We start from the raw sequence: 24,518 nt of genomic DNA on the forward strand, positions 1-24,518 counted from the left end.
CAACCGTCAGGTTACGTCCTATAGCGTCCTCGAATTTGCCCACATCTGGCTTCGAGATACATTACTTTTTATTTTGGGATTTGCAATTCGCCCCGTTTAAGTTTCAGAATTGTATTCTCCAAATACTTCCTTATTAAAACTGTTCTTACCCATGGGAATCGGTCGTGGGGAATAAAAATTGTCCTTTTCTTCGTGGCTTCCTCAAAGTGTAGAAGTCTGCTGGAGGAACATTTATCCGACAAACTCTACTCAAAACAGCTCTAAATAACGTTTCCGCAAGATAAAGCTTTCTAAATGGTATTTAAATTATGAGATACTGCTATCTAGGTTGCCAAAGCTGATATCAAAACAGAATATGAGGCTGTCTACTCATATGATTTGGGATGTACAATGATCTCCATGACCACGGTCTTAACGAAATATAAGTTCTACTTCCGCGGGTCTCAAGTGAGTATACGCACAGGTCATCGGCTTTTTGCTGAAGGTTCCCATAAGCCGGATTGACTGGATACAATCACCCTAGCTAGTATAGTATTTCAGATGCGACTGGTGAGACAACCACATTGCCAGGTTTACTAACACGTTTGTCTTGTCGTGCTTTAGTCAGTTGCGTGTAAAGGGTTTACATTTACTGAGATCAAATCGAAATCTGACGAGGCTACAAATAGGCTCTACTTATGAACTAAAGCAAGAGCGGAGCTCCAGCCCATTTGATCAACTCAAATTATTCCTCCATCCATGTTGCTCAAAAAGGAGTACTGTGGATGCAGGCTTAAACAAGTCTTAACATCAGTGGTTAAATAGAGATCAGGGGACCGCAAGGATAACTTCGTACGATCAGATATGGTGTTTGATAGAGGCAGTAGAATATTTGAAGAAAACAAACGTCTCACAATGGGTGCAATGTTTGGCGAAATTGTTTGTTACGAATGGTTTCCGGATACTGGTTTCAGCTTTCGAACAAGACTGCATCACCCTCACAGTTTATATTTCAATAATTTTCGTAAGTTCGATGAAGCGAATAAAGCCATAGAATAGCTTTCAGTACACGTTTGCGGTCATCCATCAGGTAACAAGACTTTGAAGGAACGGACGTCTCTATTTCGAGTTCCCTCAAAACAATATTCATGTGCTTAACGACCCCTAATAGGCAGAACTTTTACCAATTCGTCATGGCCCATTGTGTTCGGCAGTTCAGGACGAATACAAGGATCAAACTATTTGATTACATCGATCAACTTAGATGACACGTTAGCAATTATATACTAGCTTTGGCGTTACACAGTACGTTTGTTCATTCGGTCTGGAATGTGGGATGCTTTCGTGACGCCACATACTGCAACCATAGTTTCTTGCATACTTATTCCGTTTTCGTATGTCGCCACTGAGAAGCATGCATATTGTTGTTCTATTGTTTGCATTCCTATAGAATACGTTTTCCATTGGAAGTTTGCGTGCAAGATTTGTGTGTCTTCCAAGTAATACTGAAAAACAAAACCGCTCATCTCTAATTCGTACAAAAGCAAATGCAGATGCCACCGTCAAAGGAAGACGGCCTAGAAAACATTGTGTACAATCAGCTGCCTACCAGACTATTTCACGAAGAACAATATACGAACCATTTTGTCTATGCTATTCGCAGACAACGTTATTCATATTTTATGTTCCCAATTGTAGCTCAAAACAGCTGAAAACAACAAACGTCCTGAAGAAACTATTGATGGGTAGATTCTTTTTTGGGAGCAGATAAATTCAATGACGCTTCATCGAAAGTATTGCTGAGTTCCACTATGACATTAACACCTGAATTATAAACATGTAAGATGAAATCGCTCTCTCAACATTCGTAAATGATGTGCACAGTGCTTCAAAACAATGTAGACTTTGCTCAAGAGTCGTAGACAGCATTCCACCCGAAATAACATAATGCGGAAATTGCTGGAAACAACGTTTGGTCACGTAAGGGGTCATTTCAAAAGTGGTCACAGGTGTACAATAATCTTACAATAGAAAGCCGATTCGAAACATCTTTTGGTGTTATGTGGGCAACTAAGCTAATGTACCACTAAAGTAAGTCATTCGTCCGGTCACTCCCCAGGGATTATTTTGTGCAAAAGTTTTTTTAAACAGTCAATTCGTAAACCTCGGCCATATCAGTACACTAGGTCCGAAATGAGCTCAAGAGCATGGGAATGTAAGCAGACCACTTGCATCCTGTTTTTAATCCAAACTCAGTTACACTAACTGATGACAATTGTCCATATATGTATATATATATATATATAGATATAGATATGAGTAAGTAATTATCCTTCACAGTTTTTGGTGCCCTGAAGATGCGGAAAATTTTTATGGAGGATGTCGTCTACTTAAAACGAAATTCAACAGCGACCTGACAGCTCAACATGCACAAATGAAATGTATTCACCTGTTCCGTTGTGCCGATCAAAACATCTAAAATCCTGTCAGGTCATCAATTTGGGAGTCGCACGTTCGACATTGTTCACCTGTTTTGAAGTGATCATGCAGGAAACGATAAAAGTAAACTTGGAAAAAACCAGGCGAGCTGCTTGTTAGGTTCGATTACCAAAATTAGGATTTATCTCACAAATTAAGGATTCCAGTTAGGTGGAAAACCGGTTTTACACGCCTCACTCCTGACTAATAGTGGGCTAGGTGGTTAGCTCACTCAAACAAGAGTAATGCTTGCGTTAACCAATCGATGACTACATGGTTTTTCAGTCAATTTCCTGTGACTGGTCCTATCTAAGCCACGGTTCATCCGGCAGTTTCTTCTGGCAGTTTAGGCTTATGTTTGTATTTAACTAGACTGTTTTTCTATTTTAACTGTTTTACCTTATCTCCTGGTGAATATGTGCGACGACTGAACGTATAAAGTTGACCGACAGTATCAAAAAGTGTTTTATAAATATCAATTCCGGTTACTTGGTGATTAAATTGTGATAAGCAAATACATTGGGGTAATACAGCAATATTTTGTTGTCTTTACAGTGTAACTCTAACTTTATTGCTTATACAGGCTCCGAGGTATAACAGGTGTTAGCTGTTCGTTATTTGTGGCTCGTTCATGCGACAGGTGCTGTGTACGCACTCTTCACTCAGACAAACATAAGAAAGGCAGATAAATCAGCTCCGGTTGTGAAGAGATCTCAAGATAGCGCCAAAGTGTGACAATAACTAATTACCTGTCATTACCTGGCCAAACGTACAAGTATTTTTTTTCTCATTATTCGAGATAAAAACCTGTGATGTAATCGTTCGCATTCCGTCCCTTGTATTGCTGCATTAATTGACCTGCTGGATAAACGCCATATGATATCTAGTTTTTTTCGAGCATTGCATTTGTGTCCAAAATTATATGAAGCGAAACATATTTGGAAAAGTACTGCCAGTCATGACACATTTTTCTAATGGGCCCTTTGAAATTAAGGGTTTGATTGTGTCAACTGTGTTGTTCTTGGAAGAATAAAGTGTTCAAAATAATGACTTGAATTTATTTGGAGATGTTCACACTTTCAAAATGTCACCTTCGGTTTGAGCTCTTGAAAGTTGAATGGAGTATACATTTATCGTCAGAGATAGCAAATCTTATTACGACAAGGTATCATCCATTCATTTTAATCAGCAAGCTGTGTCACAGCAAACTAGGCACAATAAGAGCGGCTTTTGAGATCCTGTACAATACCACCCTTATTCCTAATGAGTAGTTTGTTCAGGCATTGATAAATTTTGAGTAGGTGTGGGTCATGGTTAGAAAGAAGTGCAGTTCTCCCGAGAGTGTGAATCTTTAAAGCTGTAGCTAGGTTCTGGTTACAAGTAGATAACTTGGTTTTTGTCCGTTTTTTTTAATCCTGTAATACACAGCCTCGGCAGAAAATCATCACTCGGTACATTCAGAATACTTATGTGTTTGCGTGATAACCTGAAGAACATAGATTATTTAAAACGTCGTGTGCGCCGAAGGAAATCTAATAAGCTAAATCCAGGGTAAGACCTCTTGCATGTGGATTATTTGACCGCATCTCAGTTCTTTTTTTGCATATCAGTTAAAGTGCAAATTGATCGTGGTGTAATTTTCTCATTGTTGATCAACATTTAGTCCTGTGAGTGAGGTCAATCTATACCAAGAAGCTGAGGGGCACCATACAGCTGTTTCAACAGTTCACACCTCAAGAATCTCAGGTAGTTTTAAATCCAAGACCATCCAACCAGTATTTGAACAAATAATCTTTCGGTGTCGAGTGGCTTATCAGCGGTGTGATGAACTCATACTGGACAGGACATAGCGCAGCTCATCCATCAATTACGAAAGTCACATCGCATAATGAGGCGTTGACCGGTTCACCGAATGATGACTTCTTAAATGAAATTCTCACTCGTCTTACGAAACCATTCTTTCTCTAAACCACTTATAGACTGATCATAGTATGATGAGACAGTGAACTACAAGGACGAAATCTAACTTGAATATTACAAAATAGCCAGTAGGTCATGTCTTGTGAGAGATCAGAGATATCGGTTCAGAGTGAACGATTAAACACAGTGGTGATCACAGTTAAATATGCACACAAAAATTCAGGAATGGGATTATAGCAGTTTAGAGTGAACATAACGCTAACGGATATGTCCAAAGATTAGCGAAGTACCGAATTAATAAAACCATACTACGAAACAGTGTATTCTTTTACCAACCTAGCTCAGCGTTAGTTATAAGTTGCTCTCAAACACCCGAAGAAAGGCTGCCGATGAACCGTTACATCTTTCTCAATGTAAAATTTTTACTTTACTCTTATATGTGAATAATTTCAAAAGCCACCATAGCCTTGTTAACTCTGTCAATCATTTTCTGACAATAAAAGACGGCTTTCATATTCGGAAAGTTGGTTCCGGTTCTGTTTTTTGATGTATTTTATTTTATCCTCATTGTTCTGTGTATTACTGAAGGACAGAATATTTACGCCAAAAATTTCACACACCTGTCCTTTATGTCGTCTGTCCCAATGAGCGATGGTCTATCATAAAAAAAGCGCTTTGTCAGCTTAATTTTTTATCAGAACACTGGACATAACTATTTGTGGCGCACTTTCCCGGCTGGTAAAGATACATTTTGACAATATGCAGAACAAATGAACTCGTTACCGCACTATCTGTTTATCTGTATAAGCAGCCATTGAGAATATGAAAGGCGGTCAATAGAGAAAAGTCAGTGTACTTAACTATCTCTCCGTAAAACAAATTGGAATTTTTGTGCAGTAATCTACTTTCATTTGAAATAAGCGAATTAGACGACCATAATCAATCGATGGGGATAGTCACGTATAGAGTGATGCAACAGCAAATCTCACACGTGTCTGTCAAAAGAACACGGTGACGTGGGTCACAAAAGCATAATTCTTTTATTCTCTTAAGAAACCACATCAAACAATTTTTAGATGATTTAAAAACACAACTAACAAACAAACCTGAGAATTTATCTTTTTTATTTACGAGGGAAACAGAACTGTTTGTTCAAATTATACATATTTTATGAAACTTTTCATGACGGTTGAGATGACTCGATACGCCGTAAAAAGGTGCGAGCAATAAACTTCACAAATGATCGAAGCCAGATATCTAAGCTGTGACCTTTTAGCAATATAAATAAACGTCTGGTGATGTTAGATCTGCAGCCAACTGTGGACGTGAAACCGACCTGAGTGATGATGGAGTCATTATGCTAATCAATGTCTTCACAAAATGAAAGCTGTGGAAAAACAGGCTTTGGACAAAAATATGCTGCCTGACAAACTCACCGCGAGCCTCAAAACAATCTCATAAACAACGAATAGTCGGTGGCGTGTCAGCTATTTTGCCTCAAACCGGGTCTTGACTGATCAAAATCGGTCTCCTTGAAATAACCTGTGCGATTAAAAGTATTTGTCCAAGTATCTAATTTCCTTTTCAATTTAATTGTTTGTGATGCACAATTCTCACCTTACACTTGGAGGCTATTTGAAGCTTATTGTGGCTCCTACTGGAAATATTCCGTTTGACCTTGAGAAGGCTCCCAACACAAATAACGATGGTTTAATCAAAGGCTATATATTTTTGTAAAGTAAGATGGTCTCAAACGCGGTAGTTCACGAAAGCAATGTTCAAGGTATCCTGTTCATCCATCCGTTGCATATTTTTAACCTTTTTGATAAAACACACACGTCTATCTCTGGTTCATGTATCCTGAGCCCAAATTCGACGATTATTTGGGTTTCTCATTTTCCCGTCAGTTGTCTATTTCATGGAGATTTCCTACGCCAAGCGTTAACAAAGAACGCGATTTCAAGGATTCCCTTAAGCTAAAGAGTAGATTAAAACGACCAAGAAAACACTCAGATACTTCCCCGATAGTCAGCGACACCGATAGCATTCTAACGCGGTCGTAAACAAAATCTATCTACCAGCTCAAGTACTATTTTTAACCAATGTTGGTCCATTGTCACTTTACCCACATTCTAGAAGAGAATGGTGCCTTACACAGGTAATATTTTGGCAAGCTCCAGACACTCTACATGGTGGAATGTATATATTAATAAACACACCACAATATGGAAGCAGACTAACTTCATCGACTGCAATTTATCTGAGAGAAAGGGATTGTCTCTGTTATCTGGAAGGCCTGTCAACCTCTGTGGTAGTCTACAGTAACTTCACTCCTAGACTTCTGGAGTTCAAAAGACCACTACCGTATAGTTCGTGCGACTGTGAAATCTGACCCATTCCAGGTCTCATACGCCGTCGTTTTCCGCAGCTATCACCATATGCCTCAAGGCTGAAGAAATCAAATTCATTGTGAATATTTCGCAAACTGCACGTTTACCATACTAAAGAAATCAACTGATGGATAGCAATTCGCTGTAAGCTCTCACCCAAAGCATAAAGCCTACACTCTTTGGCTTATTTATGCTCATCACCTGCCTCCCGAAACGCTCAAACATATCACACTTACCATGGTGACGGAGCAAACATATTCTGCCAAACTATCAACGAAGTTCATTCGCTCATATTCTGTCATGGTCTAATCAAAGGCTGTCAGGGAACCCGCGTGGAATTTGTCACGCAAGAAGGTTATGATACTGCGCCCCTCATACTGGGTCGTTAACTGAAGATAACTCTAACATAACTATTCACTTAATGACTTTTGCGACAAAACTATTGATGGTTTTCGTGAGGCAACAATATTTTGCTAAAGTTAAATCCCAGTGACCAGTCTACTAAATTTGTATGCAGTCGTCGAGTTTCCTACGCATTTTATTTCTGGTCCTCAATCGCAACATCTCTGGCATTATCCATATTAACCATTTTCTCTAGACAAATATCACGGAAAACATCATTTACTATTTTCTCTAGACACATATGTGTTTTTTTAGGAAAAAAGCACCGGATTCATCTCATATTTTGTCTTGCTTTGAAATAGGCACTCTTGCTGCGGTGTAGGAAACTGTGTTAGTTGTCCAAACGGTGTGAGAAATACATGTGATCTCTGAATATCCACTGCATTTATTCTTCAGATAAGCTATAACTGCGTATTTTGCGCTGCAAAATTGTGAGCAGCACATCACAACACTATACACAGCAAGTGATAAACGGTCATTGCTAAATTCCAACAGAGTTCTCGATATAGTGAATGAACTGTTATAATATTTACAGCATAAAGGAAGTGAGCGCTTCAGCGCAAGATAACAGAAACTATCTTGTACATGGTAAACGGAAAGAGTGATTGGAACACCACCGGCTCAAGTGAATCCGGCAATTACGGTTTCCCCAAAAGCCGTACACAATTGTATCCAATACTGCACTGGTCTGCGACCATAAAGTTGTGTACCAGAGCCAGATGTAAGCCCCAGAAAGGTTAGAACAAAGAGAAGGGGATTGGAGCCAGCCAATCATAAGAACAATAGCCCTTGGAGCACGACACATGACAAAACCCAAAAGTAGTATGATCAGAATTCGCAGAGTTCGTCGATGTTGCCGGCGCAACATTTGCAGCAACAGAGGTTCCTCTCCGGGTCTTCCAGCACCGTCTGAGTTTCGGCTGTGAAATACGCTGACAAAGACGTCATTGGTGCTCTTGCGTCGTATCTGTGGTGTCCCAAACGACATTTTTCGATTGTAGCTGTTTTTGAGTTCTGTGCGAGCGATGATCGCATCAGATTCCACTTCATCACATAGTTCTGAAGTGCTTCTGCGTCGCTGGTTTATTAGGGATTTGCCATTGCACGGTTTAGTAGAACACGATAGCGATTCTTTAACGGGCAATTCTGGCACAAACAAGAGGTTTCGCTTTGGCGTTTCTTGTTCTGTAGGAGCTGACTTTTCTTGAATACTTTCAGCCTCATCCACTCGCAAATCCTGGTTGCTACTTTCCAGCACACGCAGTAGCGGAACCGTACCAGTGGTGCCATTCATCAGCAATCCCTTTTTAACTGAGGATGGGCCAACGACTGTTACAGAGCTACCCGAAACGAAGGAAGATTTGCTTGTGTTACTTGACTGTCTGGAAAAAAATCGCTTGTCACGCGCGGCGACCTGATTAAAAAGACAGAGAGGCAGAAAAGGTGTGCAATAAAGTTTGGTATCCAGGTTGCTTACTGAATAAATGGAAAAACAATTAACAAACAAACAATTCTACGCTTACCTAATTTTACGGGAACCACGTGACGAGCATTGGATAATGCCTGAACAATGGAAAATTTAGTTGAATTATACCGACAACGCACAATTCCGTGGTCTGTAATTTGTTCACAAAGATGGAGCCTTCTGTCTGCCTCTCGTGTCGCCACGAGGAACCACAGCGTAAGAATCATTAAAATAGCTCGAAAGAAGTTGGAAGTATCTAAGTTTTTAATCGGAACACAGCATCAATATTTCTGACAACTCTTTAGGAAGCCATATAAAGGACAGCGAAAGCACGGTGTTAACTGATTTCACTGCCCTCTTAGAAACGACCGATTACAGCCTCGCTAAATGAACCATGATGAATCTAATTCAAAATTAGTCCAACACAACAGGAACCTTGGGACCACAGAGTATAGCGAGATTTGTGGGCGTATGCATGATCACGTAATTCAACTCCAGTTCATAAATATGTTAACAGCTTAAAGGAATGCCAATGGGATCGCCAATATCAAGACCAATTACAAAGGTTGTAGTGCACAAACCTGAGCACAGCATTCTTCCACAGACAATCCCAAAGCTTTGGATCCAATATATGGACGGAACAACTGTTATTATCAGATAAATTTCAATTCAGATCTTTAAAAACTGCTGAACTACACGTCTGAAGATGTCAGCCGAAATCTACGTTGCTGGATGTGTAGGTTCAGAGGACCAACCGTGAAAAAAGCCAAACATGCTTAAATAAGGAGAAAACGCATACAAATCGGATGCTGAGCTTTACAGTAATCACAAAGAGCCGCACTTTATTTCTTTCAGTAACACATAAAGCCGTATTCTAATTCCATTCAAATGAACATAAAGCAACAGAACTGAAAAGAGAAGGTAGTTTACATGAAGTGTTACAAAACAGCAGATACTCAAAAGAATTCGTCGGAAGAAACCTGGAGAAAAGGCTATTTTGGCAAAAACAACGGTGAGAAAAGACGATTCAGTGAACCATGCTTTACTGTGTAAAGGTCTTCTCTGAATTGACAGTAAAAACAGTGCAGGTGCATAAATTTGGAGTAGTTTATAAGCAAACGGCTACCTTGAGAAGATTGATTTCAAATGGGAAAAAATCGGGCAACGTATTCGTGAAAGTCTCACCAACCAGAAAAGTCGCAGTGAATGCAACAAGGATGCACTGGACAAATCGGAAAGAGACCGTCTATGCGGTCAAAAGAAAATAAGGAAACCGTAAGAAGGCACAGCATGCTTTCCATGAGCTCTATACATGAAAATCAGGAAGGCTGTAATTCAGAATGGACTGTGTGAAGACCTTGAAACATGGAGGTATCAAACGCGAAGAAAAATTTCTGGGTGCGTAGTATTTTACAACGAACTCAATAAACCAGCAAGCTGAAGTTGACCCGAAATATGTATGTGCATCAAAAACAAACCACGAACTTAAACGAATAACGCAAGCACGGCCGAGTCTTAGACAAGCGGATCCGACAGTAGGATCAACGATGGGACCAGTATGGCAAAGGCCACAGGGTATAAAGAAGAAGCCAAGTTCGAAGGGCTCCTGGTTGTTAGCCAATCAGAAAGCAAGTCCGACTAATAGGTACAAGCGATCACAGTCGAAAGTCGCCGCCTTCAAGGGCTCGTATATAATTTCGGCAAACAACTAATCAAAGTAAAACCACCAACCTATCTTCAACAACACTTTGATTATGTCGTTTTGGTTTATTACAAAAAGTTTGCGACAAGTTAGCCTTCCTCAGTGGACAAGCTGTTTATAAACCCTACAACATCAGCTGTCAGCTTTCTCTTCCGCCTCATTAATATGCATGCATTGTGGTTGATAACAACCACCCGGGTCTTGCCAGAGGGTCAAAGTGTCGCGAAAAAGTTTTGACAGTTATGGTTGTACCTCAACATTTCCTTTGAAAACAGTGTCTTTATCACGTACCCCCATTCGCTGATTTTCAACAACTTCGTCGTTACATTCCATCGTTAGTGCTAAACTAACGGAGTTTTTTTCAATATAATGTCATTGTTTCATTTAACACCCTTAGAGTTCAATTCAGTAATCATTTTCTTCTGTATGCTATGAAATCGAGCGATTATTGGGTAATTCTGGACTGATATGTGATGAGCATCAGATCACCACCATCATCATCATCATCATTTGTTCAGATTGTCCATCTTCATTGAAGTTGTGTTGAGGCACCCTCAGACGACATATCCGTGGTGTTCTTATATAAGATGTGACCCCTCTTAAGAAGCCAACCGCGATCGCAATGGACTTCACGTGCTCACTGTTGTGACCGATCTACAAATTTTCTTTCTGAGGTTCTTTCCTCTAAGGGAAGATAGTTGCAGCACCACAGTCAGCTCGGTTCTTCCTGATAGTCTGCTTCAAATAAGAGGTCTCCGTATACGTAGTATCAGAATGCATGCCGCCAAACACTGATCATCCAACGCAAAGAAATGAACTCCACTGAATGTACAACCCATTCTTAGAATGGCCCATTTCACCTGCCTGCGCATGATAATTAGACTACACGAGACGATGGTTGATCCAGTTCACTCCTTGGTCGCAGTGCACTTTCACGAATCCTGCGTTTCTTGTTTGCTTTACCATGGTCAGAATTTAGAAAAAACGAGCGGAGGGAAATAAGCAAATGTTGGTTATTGACTTGAGTGGTAAACGGTTGATAAGAAAGAAAATTAGTAATGGGTCTAGCCAGTGGGTACTGAAGCAGATTTCCCAGTTCGTACGCGGACATCTTTTGCTCTGGTAGCGTGACCACAATCCGATCGGTCCGCATTCTCGAAAGACTAGTGGTTCGTAAAAATCGGAATCTACGAGATCTCTCCGCAACCAAACGACCAAATTACTATACGTCTAGAATTGGGATGAGTGTACTCACGTGTGGGGCTGTTTCCCTAGGAATTAAAAAAGATATGACTACACGATCGTTATCTTGTTTAGCAAGAACAAAAATGGTTGTCTTACTGCATCTATTTAATAGGAATATTCTATTCAACTAGTGTTACCAAAGCTAGTGTACTGCGAATAACTCAAAAACATGCTCAAGGTTCTTCTAAAAACTGGCATTTTAAGAAACATTAGTCGGGTGAGTTGAACATAAACATGTGTCGAGTGACGACCACTTAAAAGGCTTACAAAAGTAGTCACAGTTGACAAGTCTTCCTAAATTAGAGAGGTGCGCCCCCATTTAGCAACTAGCACGAAAACCAATATACTGATGCGATTCTTACACTTTTTAAGCCTGCAGAATAACGAGTGAGAACAAGAAGTGCTACGCATTTCGATCGGTCTTGATATATTTCGAGGAAATCGCCATACATATCAGGATAATCGTTGTAGCTTTGAGCTGTAGCTGACGAAGGACAGCGGTACTGGATGTTAGACCTGTAATTAGCGATGCTTCATCTAGTAACTAGATAATTTATTGATCGCTTCGTGAACAGGGTGACATTGCCAAGCTTTTTGGGATTTGTAGACGATTTAAAACAACCTGAATAACCCTGCCGCACGGATTAGCGTGCGCATCACATCTGCAAAGTGTAAAGTGCTGCCACAAGACTGGATGGCATCAAACCCAAGCCTCGTGATTGCAGGTAAGCCAATTAATGTGGTAGATAGATTTGTTAACCTGGAAGCTATATCAGTCCCGGTGGGCTGGCTACAGATTAGACTATTCCTTGAATGGGAAAGGCCAGGACAGCGTTTGGCAACCTCTGACACCTATGGCGTCTGTGAGATGTTCGTTTGTCAGTCAAGAGCGTGCGCATTCTGCAAAGTGTAAAGTGCTGCCACAAGACTGGATGGCATCAAACCCAAGCCTCGTGATTGCAGGTAAGCCAATTAATGTGGTAGATAGATTTGTTAACCTGGAAGCTATATCAGTCCCGGTGGGCTGGCTACAGATTAGACTATTCCTTGAATGGGAAAGGCCAGGACAGCGTTTGGCAACCTCTGACACCTATGGCGTCTGTGAGATGTTCGTTTGTCAGTCAAGAGCAGAGTTTACACTGCGATGGGGCGATCCATTCTGCTTTATGTATCTCTACGTGCCTCTACGTGCAGAGGACGTGCAAAAGATGTCAGTGTCAGGGAACATTGGATTAGTAGTGCTGAGGTTCGCCGGATGGGCTTAGGCCTGCCGCTTAATAGTTTACGGTGCTTAGGATATGAACTCCAGATGGACAGTCTATCCCACAGAACTCTTTTCCCCATCCCTGTTCTGAGTGGAAGTGACTGAGAGGTGAATAGTGTATGACTTGGCAATGACATACGAAAACACTAACCAGTAAACTGAGTCGGGTCGGCAACTGCCACCTCCCTGGTTGGGAACCCCAGCTCTCAACTCACCAATGATCAATGACATTGGCAGAAATGTCCCAAGAGTAGCTACGCAGTTTCTGAACTAACCAGATGTTCCATCGCCTCCAACGCTTGGTTGTATGTCCCAAGCACTCCCTTTTTGCGGTGATGTAGACTAAAGCCACTGGAACCAAGTTGCCTATAGTGCACGGTTTACAGCTGGTAAATTGAACTGAAAAAAATATTTTTGATGGAGAATCATTTGAAAAAAATTGGCTGAGTAGACCACAAAGACAAACCGGATACACAAGCGTGTTCCCCAGCTTTATCAACACGTCTAGATGGCTTTCTCCAGAGAGCTTCATTTTGAGTAAAAATATATTTGACCGCTTTCTTGTCAAACAATTTATTCTATACGAGTTCAAGCGTAGTAAGGTCCATGATCTTACGTTGGTGATGTCAGACCGTCAAGTGCCTTCCTGCGTAAGCATATCTGCATGGCATTCTGGATTATGCAATCTAGAATTAACATTTCTGCCAGGGCAAGCCATACAGCAAGTGAGGTTGTGAAGAGGTATATTAGACATGATTTAAACTCACGTTCGATTAAGAGGTCCAAAAATACAGGTTCATCAAACTTCAATTCTCACTTTGTGTTGATTCAAAATTCATGGGTTTCTTAACGTCAACATATTGTGTAATAAGAAGCTCCTCTCACACCCGGTACGCTCCAATTATAAAATGGTTGCCTACCACAAGGACCAAAGCAAGCATAAAAGAAGCTCAAAAACGACGTACGTCGATTGGCTATGCTCTTGCTGAATCTCCAGTGGGCCGTTTAAGAGTCCCAACATCCACCACATATCCAGTGGTTTGAAGCGACGAGCCATTTCGTATAAAACATACACTGTGATCCCCTTCTTGAGAAAAAGCCCATGATTATGATCCAAGTCGTAAAATAGCTGGGGCCTTGTTGACTGTGCAAAGTCGAAAGTACATAACTACTTACAAAATCTTCTGTCCCGTTCTCCGATTACGGTTGAATCCTACAAAGTTTGTTTCAGCGATTTCATACACACCTGATTCGACAAAAGCAATTATGCGCGATTTGTCTGTTTGTAGCTGTCGCGATAGGTGAGTTGTACACAATATCACCTTCAGTCTAATGGCGATCTCAGGTGCTCGACAAAATCAAGTGATGTAAGTGAATACGTACAGCTTTAGGCTGACCTAGTCTAAATCTATGGTTATTCATTCGTTACTGGGGTTTAAATGACGCAAAAACAAAGTTTACTGTGCTTTGCTTGTATTTTTTCTAGGAAACGGAACGCTATCACAACCGCAGCATGTATCCAAATGAAAATCACGATCGATCAAAGCTGGTTTGTCGTAAACGAGTTAAGTCAGGATGTTTTTTATTCACCGTCTGTTGATGAATTAAATTGATCCCAGAACTTAGATTTATCCTACGGAATGTCTCATCGGTTGACAAGGGGTTCATTTTCGTCATTTCGTGCGTGATTTCTGTCATGTCTGAACCATTCGGGTGGTTGACCCGATCCGTAGCAAACGGAAGATGATAAGTGATGGGGTTTCATGGCACGTAGCTTTTTTCACAAAGGGGTGTGAAGAAATTGTCCTTTTATAGGGATTTTTCCACCATAGATTTCTTCCTTATTGGGGTTCACTATCCACAATATTGGCTAGCCGACGTTTTTGGCGGATGCTAGTTGAATTTTTGCGCTTCTGTTCTGGTTGTATCAGCCAGCTGGCTGATTATAAATATTATGTGTTGAATGGCAATGATCACACAAAAGATTGAGAAACTAGCCGCGGTCAAAGCTCCTTCGAACACAGAGCTCATAGTCGTTCACGATAACTGAGCACTTATCGAACTTGCCGTTTATATACGGCTAAATGCAGTCGACAAAAACGAGGTATCGCTCGTCAGATGGGTGATCGTCGCCCACCCGTATATAGTAAGTTTATCGGGTGCAACCGAGAGGCACTATTAACCGCCGAGGTCACTCGGTTGCCCGAATTCTGAACTCCAGTGCACATGGGGTGAATTTTAACAGCCAACTTCTTCGAAACAGACCACATGAAATCTCACAGACAACAGTTGGCAAGTCACTTGTCCACTCCGTTGAATAGGAAGCAGTGATTATAATGTTGGTACACCTGGGCTACTAATAAGCAAGTGGTCTGTTAATCCACTTTTGAGGTTATTTCATCAGAATGCTGTTAGGGTCAGTTTTATACTTTTCAGTTATTTAGGCGGGTCAAGGAAGTTCGGTGTTCTTTCCTCCCACCATTGTGATATAAATGCTTAATATGTTCTATGGGAGTGGTGCTGCGTCCGTGGATTTTCATGCTGACTAATCTTATGCTTGTCCACATCTAGTTTCCAGCCTTAGCTAAATGCAACAAAAACGAGGTATCGCTCGTCAGATGGGTGATCGTCGCCCACCCGTATATAGTAAGTTTATCGGGTGCAACCGAGAGGCACTATTAACCGCCGAGGTCACTCGGTTGCCCGAATTCTGAACTCCAGTGCACATGGGGTGAATTTTAACAGCCAACTTCTTCGAAACAGACCACATGAAATCTCACAGACAACAGTTGGCAAGTCACTTGTCCACTCCGTTGAATAGGAAGCAGTGATTATAATGTTGGTACACCTGGGCTACTAATAAGCAAGTGGTCTGTTAATCCACTTTTGAGGTTATTTCATCAGAATGCTGTTAGGGTCAGTTTTATACTTTTCAGTTATTTAGGCGGGTCAAGGAAGTTCGGTGTTCTTTCCTCCCACCATTGTGATATAAATGCTTAATATGTTCTATGGGAGTGGTGCTGCGTCCGTGGATTTTCATGCTGACTAATCTTATGCTTGTCCACATCTAGTTTCCAGCCTTAATCAATGTGGAACTGGCAGCTCGTGGTAAAAAACATCGTTGAGTAGGCGATGGCCTGCTTCAAATTCAATACAGGCTCAAAGATTCTGCGCATCGTGAGTTGTATTCATAATCAGTGGTAAAGACCATTTTGGTAAGAGGGTCAGCCATCAAAAACTCGCATTTTGGTGGTTCTCTGAAGTTGCCTCCAATAGTTCTGCTGTCAACAGTAAGAAACCCACCTAAGAACAAACCGGTTTCGTTCGGTTCTTTCCGGAAAAGAAGGCTAATAAATTTATCTGAGGTAAACAATGCACCAGCTTTTCCTGTCAAAGTTTAACATGGACAGACTAATTCATTTATAGAGAAATACTAGCGTTTAGCGTCAAGAAATGCGCACTCATTGAAACATTACACTTTAACCAGTCTCTGTAAATCCATTGTGTGTTGCACAGTGAAGGTTACGTGTGTATGACCATTCTAGTGTCACTTATAGATGCCCTGCGCTAGCAAGTGGAAAGTAACCATGCGTAGGTTTGTGTTAGCACTGATTGAGATGTGCTAATCGTTGCCATAGTCAGGAATTCGGTTAAGGACACCTGGTGAAACTAGCCAAACACATCGGTCATGACGAGCAACTATAATTATGTTACGCAAGGTAGAGACTGTCAGATGCTGTCACTATACAACTCAATGTATACACTCCCAAGACAAAAAGCAAATCCTCAAATTTCCAAAATCCATAGCTTTTTACTCTTCTTTCTTTTGAAAAATAGTTTTGAGCGGAGGAACTTGTGTAACATTTCTCCAATCCGATGTTACATAGATGAATTAGGTTACATAGAAGTGGTGCGGAAGCGAGTAGGAATCGGGTAATTTTGGGGAATGCCCAAAGTTTAAATGGTCCCAAATTGAAACCGCAGGAGTTGGACGCTCTTGCTCGCTGGCGAATACTCAGCTGGTTTCTCTGCAGTAGGGATAACGCTCTGTAGATTTTGACGCAGCTTTACTGTCAGCAGCAACCTGGTAAGCAATTCTTCTTGGACAGTCCAAAGCTTGACAGCATCGCCCACCTCCTCACAGTGTTTCCTCTTAGATGAATATTTTGATTTTTTCTTCCCAGCTTTCCAAATTTTATTGCCAAAACTATATTCAATTTGGTCGTTTTTTTGGGAAAAATACTCTTCCAGGTTACATGATGAAACTGAAAATCCGGGCTGAAAATCAAGGGGGTTAATCTCAGTTTTCATATCGCAGACTAGTCGCAAAGAAAAAACCCAACAAGCGACATGCCACTTCATCCAAGAAGTCATCATGAGAATGAGCTAACCAACGCGCGATAACCTGGGTTGAACAATGGTTGATAGATGATGGCATAATTTGTTCAGACCCGAGCTTTCTACTTTAGTGACCAACCACTGGTGGATGCAAGGCATAGTCTATTAGGTTGGATTCTACTGAGATTTTCGCGATATGTGTACTATTGATGATTCCTAACGAGAGTGAAATAGCTGTGGTGGGATGAGATGGCGCAAGTGGTTAGATCGCGAGTTTACCGACCGGAAGATCCGTGGTTCGAACCCGACCTCTGACTCTCGACTTCCTCTGTATAGGCTTGGGCAACCTTGCAGTATCCCAGCCCACGTGCAACCTTCGGGTGGTATAGCAGTTAAATAAAGCACGTTGTGCGCTCCAGTTTCCCGACGCATCTTGGTCTCACTTGCAAAATCTGAATTCATCGGGCACACAGATAGAAAGCATCCACCAGTGTGAACGAACTAACACTATCTACTAGCTATATGTTTCGTCACATAGGCCAACCCAACTCCCCAGTATCCAAAACCACACGGGCCATCGTGATGGATGAGCTGGACTGGTTGCAGCTCCTAAAATGTGAGCGTTTTGGTGGCGAACGACAGTGAGTCCACACAAGCAAACTGAGCTTTGATTCCCATATGTCGATTCACCTAAACCACACTTCTTTAGATCGACCTTACCACCCAGTACCAACCAAAACCGCTCACAAACTGAGATCCAACGTAATTTTGTAGGTGATGAATAAATTTCCACAACTTGCCATTCAGAAGAGTAGAGTTTACTACTCCTCTCTGGGACCTTCACTTGAAGATAATTTATTTGTTTGCACGATTGTCATATCGCGATTATCACAGTAGTCATGGTCACCGTTTGCTCACAATCAAGCCAAAGTCCTCCACTGAACAAACGTGCAGGACAAAATAGTGACACGTTTTAAGCAAATATTTTCAGACGGCAAGAGATTACTGCTGCCATTGACGACGGGCCAAACGATACTGGTGAAACGTCAACGGCGGTTCCAGGAGGGGGGAACATATATGATTCTATTACATCATTTTGTGAGGTTCCGAGCGAACTATAATACGAATGTAGCAATGTGTGACGCTAGCTGTCTCCTCGATTAATTGGCATGGGGTGTAGTTTTATTTCATGATAAACCATGGCAAACCCTTTTAGTAGTAACCAACAGTAACGACGATTGAACTATTACGCGTGGTCCTGTATGTGAAATACCCGTTTGGGTATGGTCCTCTGATGAGTAGAAGACAATTATTACGTTAGAAATCACGTTTAAACAGAATACTTGGAACCGTAGGCCGCTGGGCATTATATCAACCCATGCGTCGAATGTACACTCAGTGTTTCTTCGGTCACCAAATTTGTTCATACTTCGCCAGCGTCGTCTGAGGAAGGGACAAACGTCTGGTCCGCCAGACCGAATTTTTGTGATAAAATCTCTGTGATGGGGCTTGCTCGTTAACTAACGCTGAATTAAGAGCACATGTGTGTCGTAACAAGGTTATCCGGATCATGCCAACCTAGTGAGCTTCACACATTATCTACACTGTTGATAAAACGCTTATTTTGGCAGATTAAAACCTGCGTAGTCACAAAATAATATGATTTTATCTTATTTGGAATCGAGTGACCACTGAACGCGTGCACCTTAAAATATAACTAGAATCAGGTCCTAGAGGGAAGTCGAAAGATGGCACTTCTAAGTTAGTGTCCCCTAAAAGAACTGTGTGTAAAATGAATGATGAACTTTATAAAACCACGGAGCGCCTCCATAATGACGTAAACTCAGGATACACTGCTGGATGTTTTAGAGTGCTCAAGCCCACTAAGTTATCACAACATCCGTTTTGTGAATACAGCCAGACGGTTGCGCCAAAAATGACAGCTTAATAAATATGTCCACAAATTACAGGGCTCACGTGGTGCATTGTAGAAAGGCTGACGAAAACTCCGTCAGAGCAACCCCTCTTCCTTGCCGGACCACCTGCACACACACTACTTAAGTTGAACTCATTGTACACAGGAGTAATTTTACGAATTGCACCGTCTCTCATATTGGAAATAGCATCATTTTCTAATGATGTTTCTAATGATGTTGTATAAGCTAATATGCCATCCGCAAACATAAAGTATGGTATGACCTGGTTGCGATGGTTGTTGTTGTACGCAATGATCTGCTCTGGTGGCTGACTATTGAAGGGCCTAGTGTCATTTAGAGAATCACGCGGAACGCTTCTGTGTGTAGCGATCGGGTTGTTTGCGATTGGTCCGGCCACTCGTTCTGCTTCTACTACTCTAATGGTAGGCGTTTTGAAAACGTTTAAGCAGATTTCATAATGTCTGGACCAGTTTGGTTGACCAGGAAACAGAGCTTGAGCTCGGTTTACTGACAGACCTTCCGAAATGAAAATCCGCCCACTTTATTGACATTGATTTTACATTGAAGAGCGATAGCCAGGACAAAAGAAGCAGTTCTTGGTAAGGACAGACATTATCACGTATCCGAAGAGTGCTGGTGAAAGTGACTTTGTGAGTAGACATTTGTGACACTGATAATATGCTCAGATGCTTTCAGGAAGCGCCTACAATGCTAATGAACGCAATTCGGGTATATCTGTATCCGCTAACAAACTACCGTATTAGTGCTGTTATATACCACAAAATTACTAAGAAGATAAACTTGTACCAACGAACCTGGATGAATTCCTTCATTCTAATTTTTTTATTCTTATCAAGATGCCCCAAGGCTGCGAGTTCAGTGCAACTACCCTCTTCCGGCTATGAGATGCCAAAACGGCGATTCAGAAGGACAAGCAAGAACTAGGAATTTTGCACTTCAGGTTAAGCGCTATAACAACGCGGAAGATATATTGGGTCAGTGGGCGCAGAATCTATGTTACACTTTAGCATTAGTGGATCAAAGCCCAAAACAGCTATTTTAAATTGAACCAAACATTTCGCATGAATTCTCATAGCTTGAATCTTTGCTTTTTCCTTCTTCATGACGCCGTTGAGTATGGTCATGTCATCATAAACGATTTCCACTTGGTTTGATATCATGCAATAAACCTTTAGTTTCAGAAGAAATTAGTATTTTACCGAGCCCTTTTAAAAAACTTGACTTCTCAATCGGTTCGAAACTTTTTTTCAGATTGCAAACAGTGAGTCATTCATTATGTCACTGTGCTCATCCTTGAACAGATCTAGTACAGTCCTCAATTAAGCCGTTTGTATGAAGTACGAGGAAGGCCTTATGTGTCTGTTATCGGAAAACCATCTTGTGAATCCACCACACAGATTACCTTTCACTAAAATCGTGCCAGGCAAGCAGAATGAACACCGGTTGAACAGCCTTGAGAGGATAATACTTCGGGTTAGTCACCAGAAATTTTAAGTGGCTTTACTGGCGTAGTCTTTTCATTCGCTAAACTGTGCAACAAAAGCTGTGTACCTGCCGACACAGCTTAAGCTATAAAATCTGTCCTGGAAAGTGAATTTATACATTTCCCGAATTTAGGCTGACTATCACCAAACGGATCAACGTTAAAAGGTACAGAGCTTATTTACTGTAGAGAATCGGAAGTCAACGATCTGAAGGGACGCCTGACAAAAACGAACAATTATGCTGTTTAATTCAACCCTCTATCATTTAAAGAACTAGGGAAAACGAAAAGTTTCGAGAGAAAAATAGCTCACCAAACGCCTCCTATGTGACGATCTACTTAAAGCTGAAATCCCGTGTCCTGATCCCGACAATACCGCGAAATTTTCAAGCTTTTCAGGCTCTGTTCATGGGTCCAAAGACTGACTTTTAAAGTCAGATTTGAAAAGGAAAACATGAGTTTATTCGGCGTCAGTTTAGAAATCCTGTTCTTGCTGACAGCAGTGATTTAATGGTAAAGTGACCAAAATTTTCCATCCGTGATGAATTGATGGGACAACAGACAGTCAGCCATTTTCGTTTTGTTTCCACTCACGATATATGCACATCAATAAAACAGGACCGTAGTGGAGCAAAGGTTGAATTTACCACCAAAATACTGCAAAACACAGCCTAGCCAACCACATTTCATTTGCTTCATAAAGGTTTGTAATAAAAGGTGAAAATATCAGTTACTTTGAACCACTTGCGATAGGAACTTACGTTTTCCAAGAATTCGATTGATTTTTAAGCATTAATCACACAGAAGAAACCGAAACCCAAATGTTTCGGGCTGTTGATTTATTTTCCACCTAGCCTAGATGGACCATTTTGTGCTGTACAAAATTTTGTTATACACAGATGTTGTAAATGTTTTCAGCATGCCGCGAACAAGCTCAAGAGAACCCTGTTATACTTAGGCAATGACAAAGGAGAACGAGTAATACAACTCTGATCAATCCTGAACCACACGCTTTTCTTCAAATAAAACATATCTCTACTGAAGGCACGAATAACAAATCAACAACTCCAAAACCAGGAGGCGTAGGAAATCGGTTTTTGACGTTTTTATGTCATTTGCCTTGGAAGCTTGACCTCTTCCAACTAAGCGTTACTGAGAAGAGAACACTAGTCGCAGATTTTGCAACCGAGGTGACTGCCTATCCACTCAGTTTGGCTACGATAATCTGCTGGACACTGATTAGCTGATGGCAAAATGACTATTTTGTAAGTTTTCTTTATTTGCACACGTTTCTTTGAGGTTGTGGTAAAGTAGATGCAAAATCTGTCTCTTTTTTATTCCTTAAATACCCTGGCTTTGCTGGCGTTACTTCCAAGAAGATCACGAAGTCTACACCAGAACTAATGAAATTACACAGTTCATGATTTCACTAGTTCTGTTTTCCGTCGGTTAAAGTACCAGCTCACCCATGTTCCCTAATTAGGTGTAAGTTGCCTTCAAGGCAAAACAAATTTATGGAGGAATACCACACGATTTTTAGTTAACCGCACTTGTTTGTTGTACGTTTGTTTCCAAATATTGCTTTTTCGATATTACTAAATCACCTTGCAGGGGTGTCGATATGTCTGATCATAAATATTTACCCAATCTTAAAATCTTCAAAACACTAGTGAAATCAACACATTGGTTTTATTATCAGCCACGTCGACCGTCTAATTGAGTATCATCTTGTTCTTGTCTCAGTCACTGAGAAACGGCGGAATGAAATGTAAACGCCTGTCTCCATCATAAACACAATAATTGTTTGTCGCGGTTGATGAGGAAGAATTTCATTACAAACCTGACATTGTGGCTGATCTTGACTACCATGGCACATTTGAGGTTATTTTAGGCCTACGGAAACACCTATTCCTTCGTTATACAGTGGTAGGTGAACGCTTCCAGGAAAGACGATGATCAGGCCAGTGAATCTGGTCGATATGCTGCCTTGTATACGGAATCGTGGCAGTGATGAGAACAGTTTGATTTAAAGCCACCTTATTCTGTCTCACAACTTGGACTAATGTGCGTGTTCTACTAAATCACCGTTATTAATAGGTGGTGGTCACATACAAGAAGCATACACTTTTATACTGAGTCACAGAGGTTTTCGTCGATCAGGATTTAGAAATGGGTCATATACCTGTACTCTGCCTGAAGGGTATTCTGTTGATGTGTCACAGACTTGACAACGAAATAAGTAACCCAAAGCTTATTCTGACACCATATTTGCAGAAAGCGAAATTGGGAAACGTCTGTCATTTTGTGATTCGAGAGCTAATTAAACCGCAGGGATGCTTGGAACCAGATAAACAACCAAATAGCCTATTTTGTTTACAACAATGTCAAACAGTTATGTATCATTTTTTCCCATCTGGTCAAAAACAGTGTGGCTTACGACTCCACCTGAGGCACTCCATGATTTAATATTAATCAGAGCTGCGTGTCTACGTTGTAGGCATTCACCATAAGTTCAGACTGGTAAAAGAGCTCACTGTTACATATCAAAATGGTACACATAACTACTCGTTTCTTTCCACCGAATTAAGCAGTTTTATGGAAGAAATCTAAAAGAAAAGAACTCCAATATGCAAACCAAAGATACCCCTCTGGAAAAGTAGTGTAATAGACCAGATAACTTGTCCGCGAGACCATTTCACTTCCAAGTCAATTCGTTCGTAAATCGGGACAGCTTAATCTCATCCGAATCTCTTTTTAAAAAGAGAAGAGTTTGCGAATGAGTTTAGTTTGCAGGTCGCGCACAATTTGGGTTTAAGCAGAACACATCTGTAGCGAAAACTCGAAGAGTGCCCCCACCTGATGAGCCTTGAAAGGACCGAGGTTGGTCGTTGGCTGTCAAACTGTTTCCAGCAACCTTATTAATATTGTTTCATCACCAAACTAGATATAATCCACTCACAGAGGCAACTTATTCAAGAAACTCTTTTTTAACCCCAAAAAGGCATGCAACAGCATAAAAGTCCATTTTGGTATGGAAAAAAATGAGAAACGTAGGCATGACACCGCGATCAACCTTCTGGCAACATATGTTACGGTTAAGTCAAACCATCTCAACGGAAGCTCCACTAAGGCCTAGACTACTTGCAAAAAAGTCACCCAGATGAAACTTTCACCACTGGACTGGCTACCAGTTTACAAGAGGACGTGAAGGTATATCTAGTCAGCCACCACATTTGACTACTCTACTTACGGATTCCTTGTCACGCTAGATATCTTGAACGTTTGAAATCAAAACCTTGGAGCTTACAGCAGCACACCAACATGCCTCGATCAGCCAGTTCAACCCAAGCAGTAGTGCAATTTATAGTCGTACTGCCTAACTGAAATGTACCATTTAAGATCATACAGCGAAGGAATACGAAACGGCGCTCACAGAGCAAAATGCAATCAGTTGCATGATTAGGTGTGAGAGCCGTACTACTTCATCATACATATGATGTGGGCGGACTGAGATTGAATGTAGAGGTGGGGCAGCGCGTGGATAGCTGTGCATGAATCGGCGAACGGGTAGTCAAGTTTAAACATCGAAAATGAAAAGAAGACCAATTGGGGCGACAAAACCATTGGAATTCAGTTCAACGTTGGATGTTGCCAATGTATAGGGATATCCATATCAGTATTCATAGGAAAGTGTAGAACGTGATATTCGCTTTGTAATGCCTTGTAATGACCATAACCCTTATTTTTACTCTCACATAAATTAAAGACGAACCCCTGGCCAGGGAAACAGCCTAGGATAGAAAACTAAGCCGCGTTGGAGGGACAAATCGAAGAATATGACGGACAAACTTGCTATACTTAGAGCCCTGCAATTTGGAGGTACGGGTTTCTATA

General features: G+C 41.1%; 2 protein-coding genes across 2 annotated transcripts in view; one reads left to right on the plus strand and one right to left on the minus strand.

The window, feature by feature from the left end:
• Window positions 1-7,547: 7,547 nt before the first annotated feature.
• The window catches only part of T265_10802 (hypothetical protein), a gene marked incomplete at both ends in the record, with an annotated part of 22,245 nt that continues 5,274 nt past the window's right edge, over window positions 7,548-24,518 (minus strand). The window contains one exon of the mRNA XM_009177275.1: window positions 7,548-8,583. Within this exon, the coding sequence (XP_009175539.1) occupies window positions 7,744-8,583 (840 nt within the window). The remainder of the gene's footprint in view (window positions 8,584-24,518) is intronic.
• T265_10801 (hypothetical protein) overlaps window positions 15,434-24,518 on the plus strand; it is a gene marked incomplete at both ends in the record, with an annotated part of 130,068 nt that continues 120,983 nt past the window's right edge. The window contains 2 exons of the mRNA XM_009177276.1: window positions 15,434-15,491; window positions 17,722-17,824. Coding sequence (XP_009175540.1) covers window positions 15,434-15,491; window positions 17,722-17,824 — 161 coding nt within the window. The remainder of the gene's footprint in view (window positions 15,492-17,721; window positions 17,825-24,518) is intronic.

Source organism: Opisthorchis viverrini, assembly GCF_000715545.1.
Source record: "Opisthorchis viverrini unplaced genomic scaffold opera_v5_409, whole genome shotgun sequence".
In the NCBI taxonomy this organism is placed as follows: domain Eukaryota; kingdom Metazoa; phylum Platyhelminthes; class Trematoda; order Opisthorchiida; family Opisthorchiidae; genus Opisthorchis; species Opisthorchis viverrini.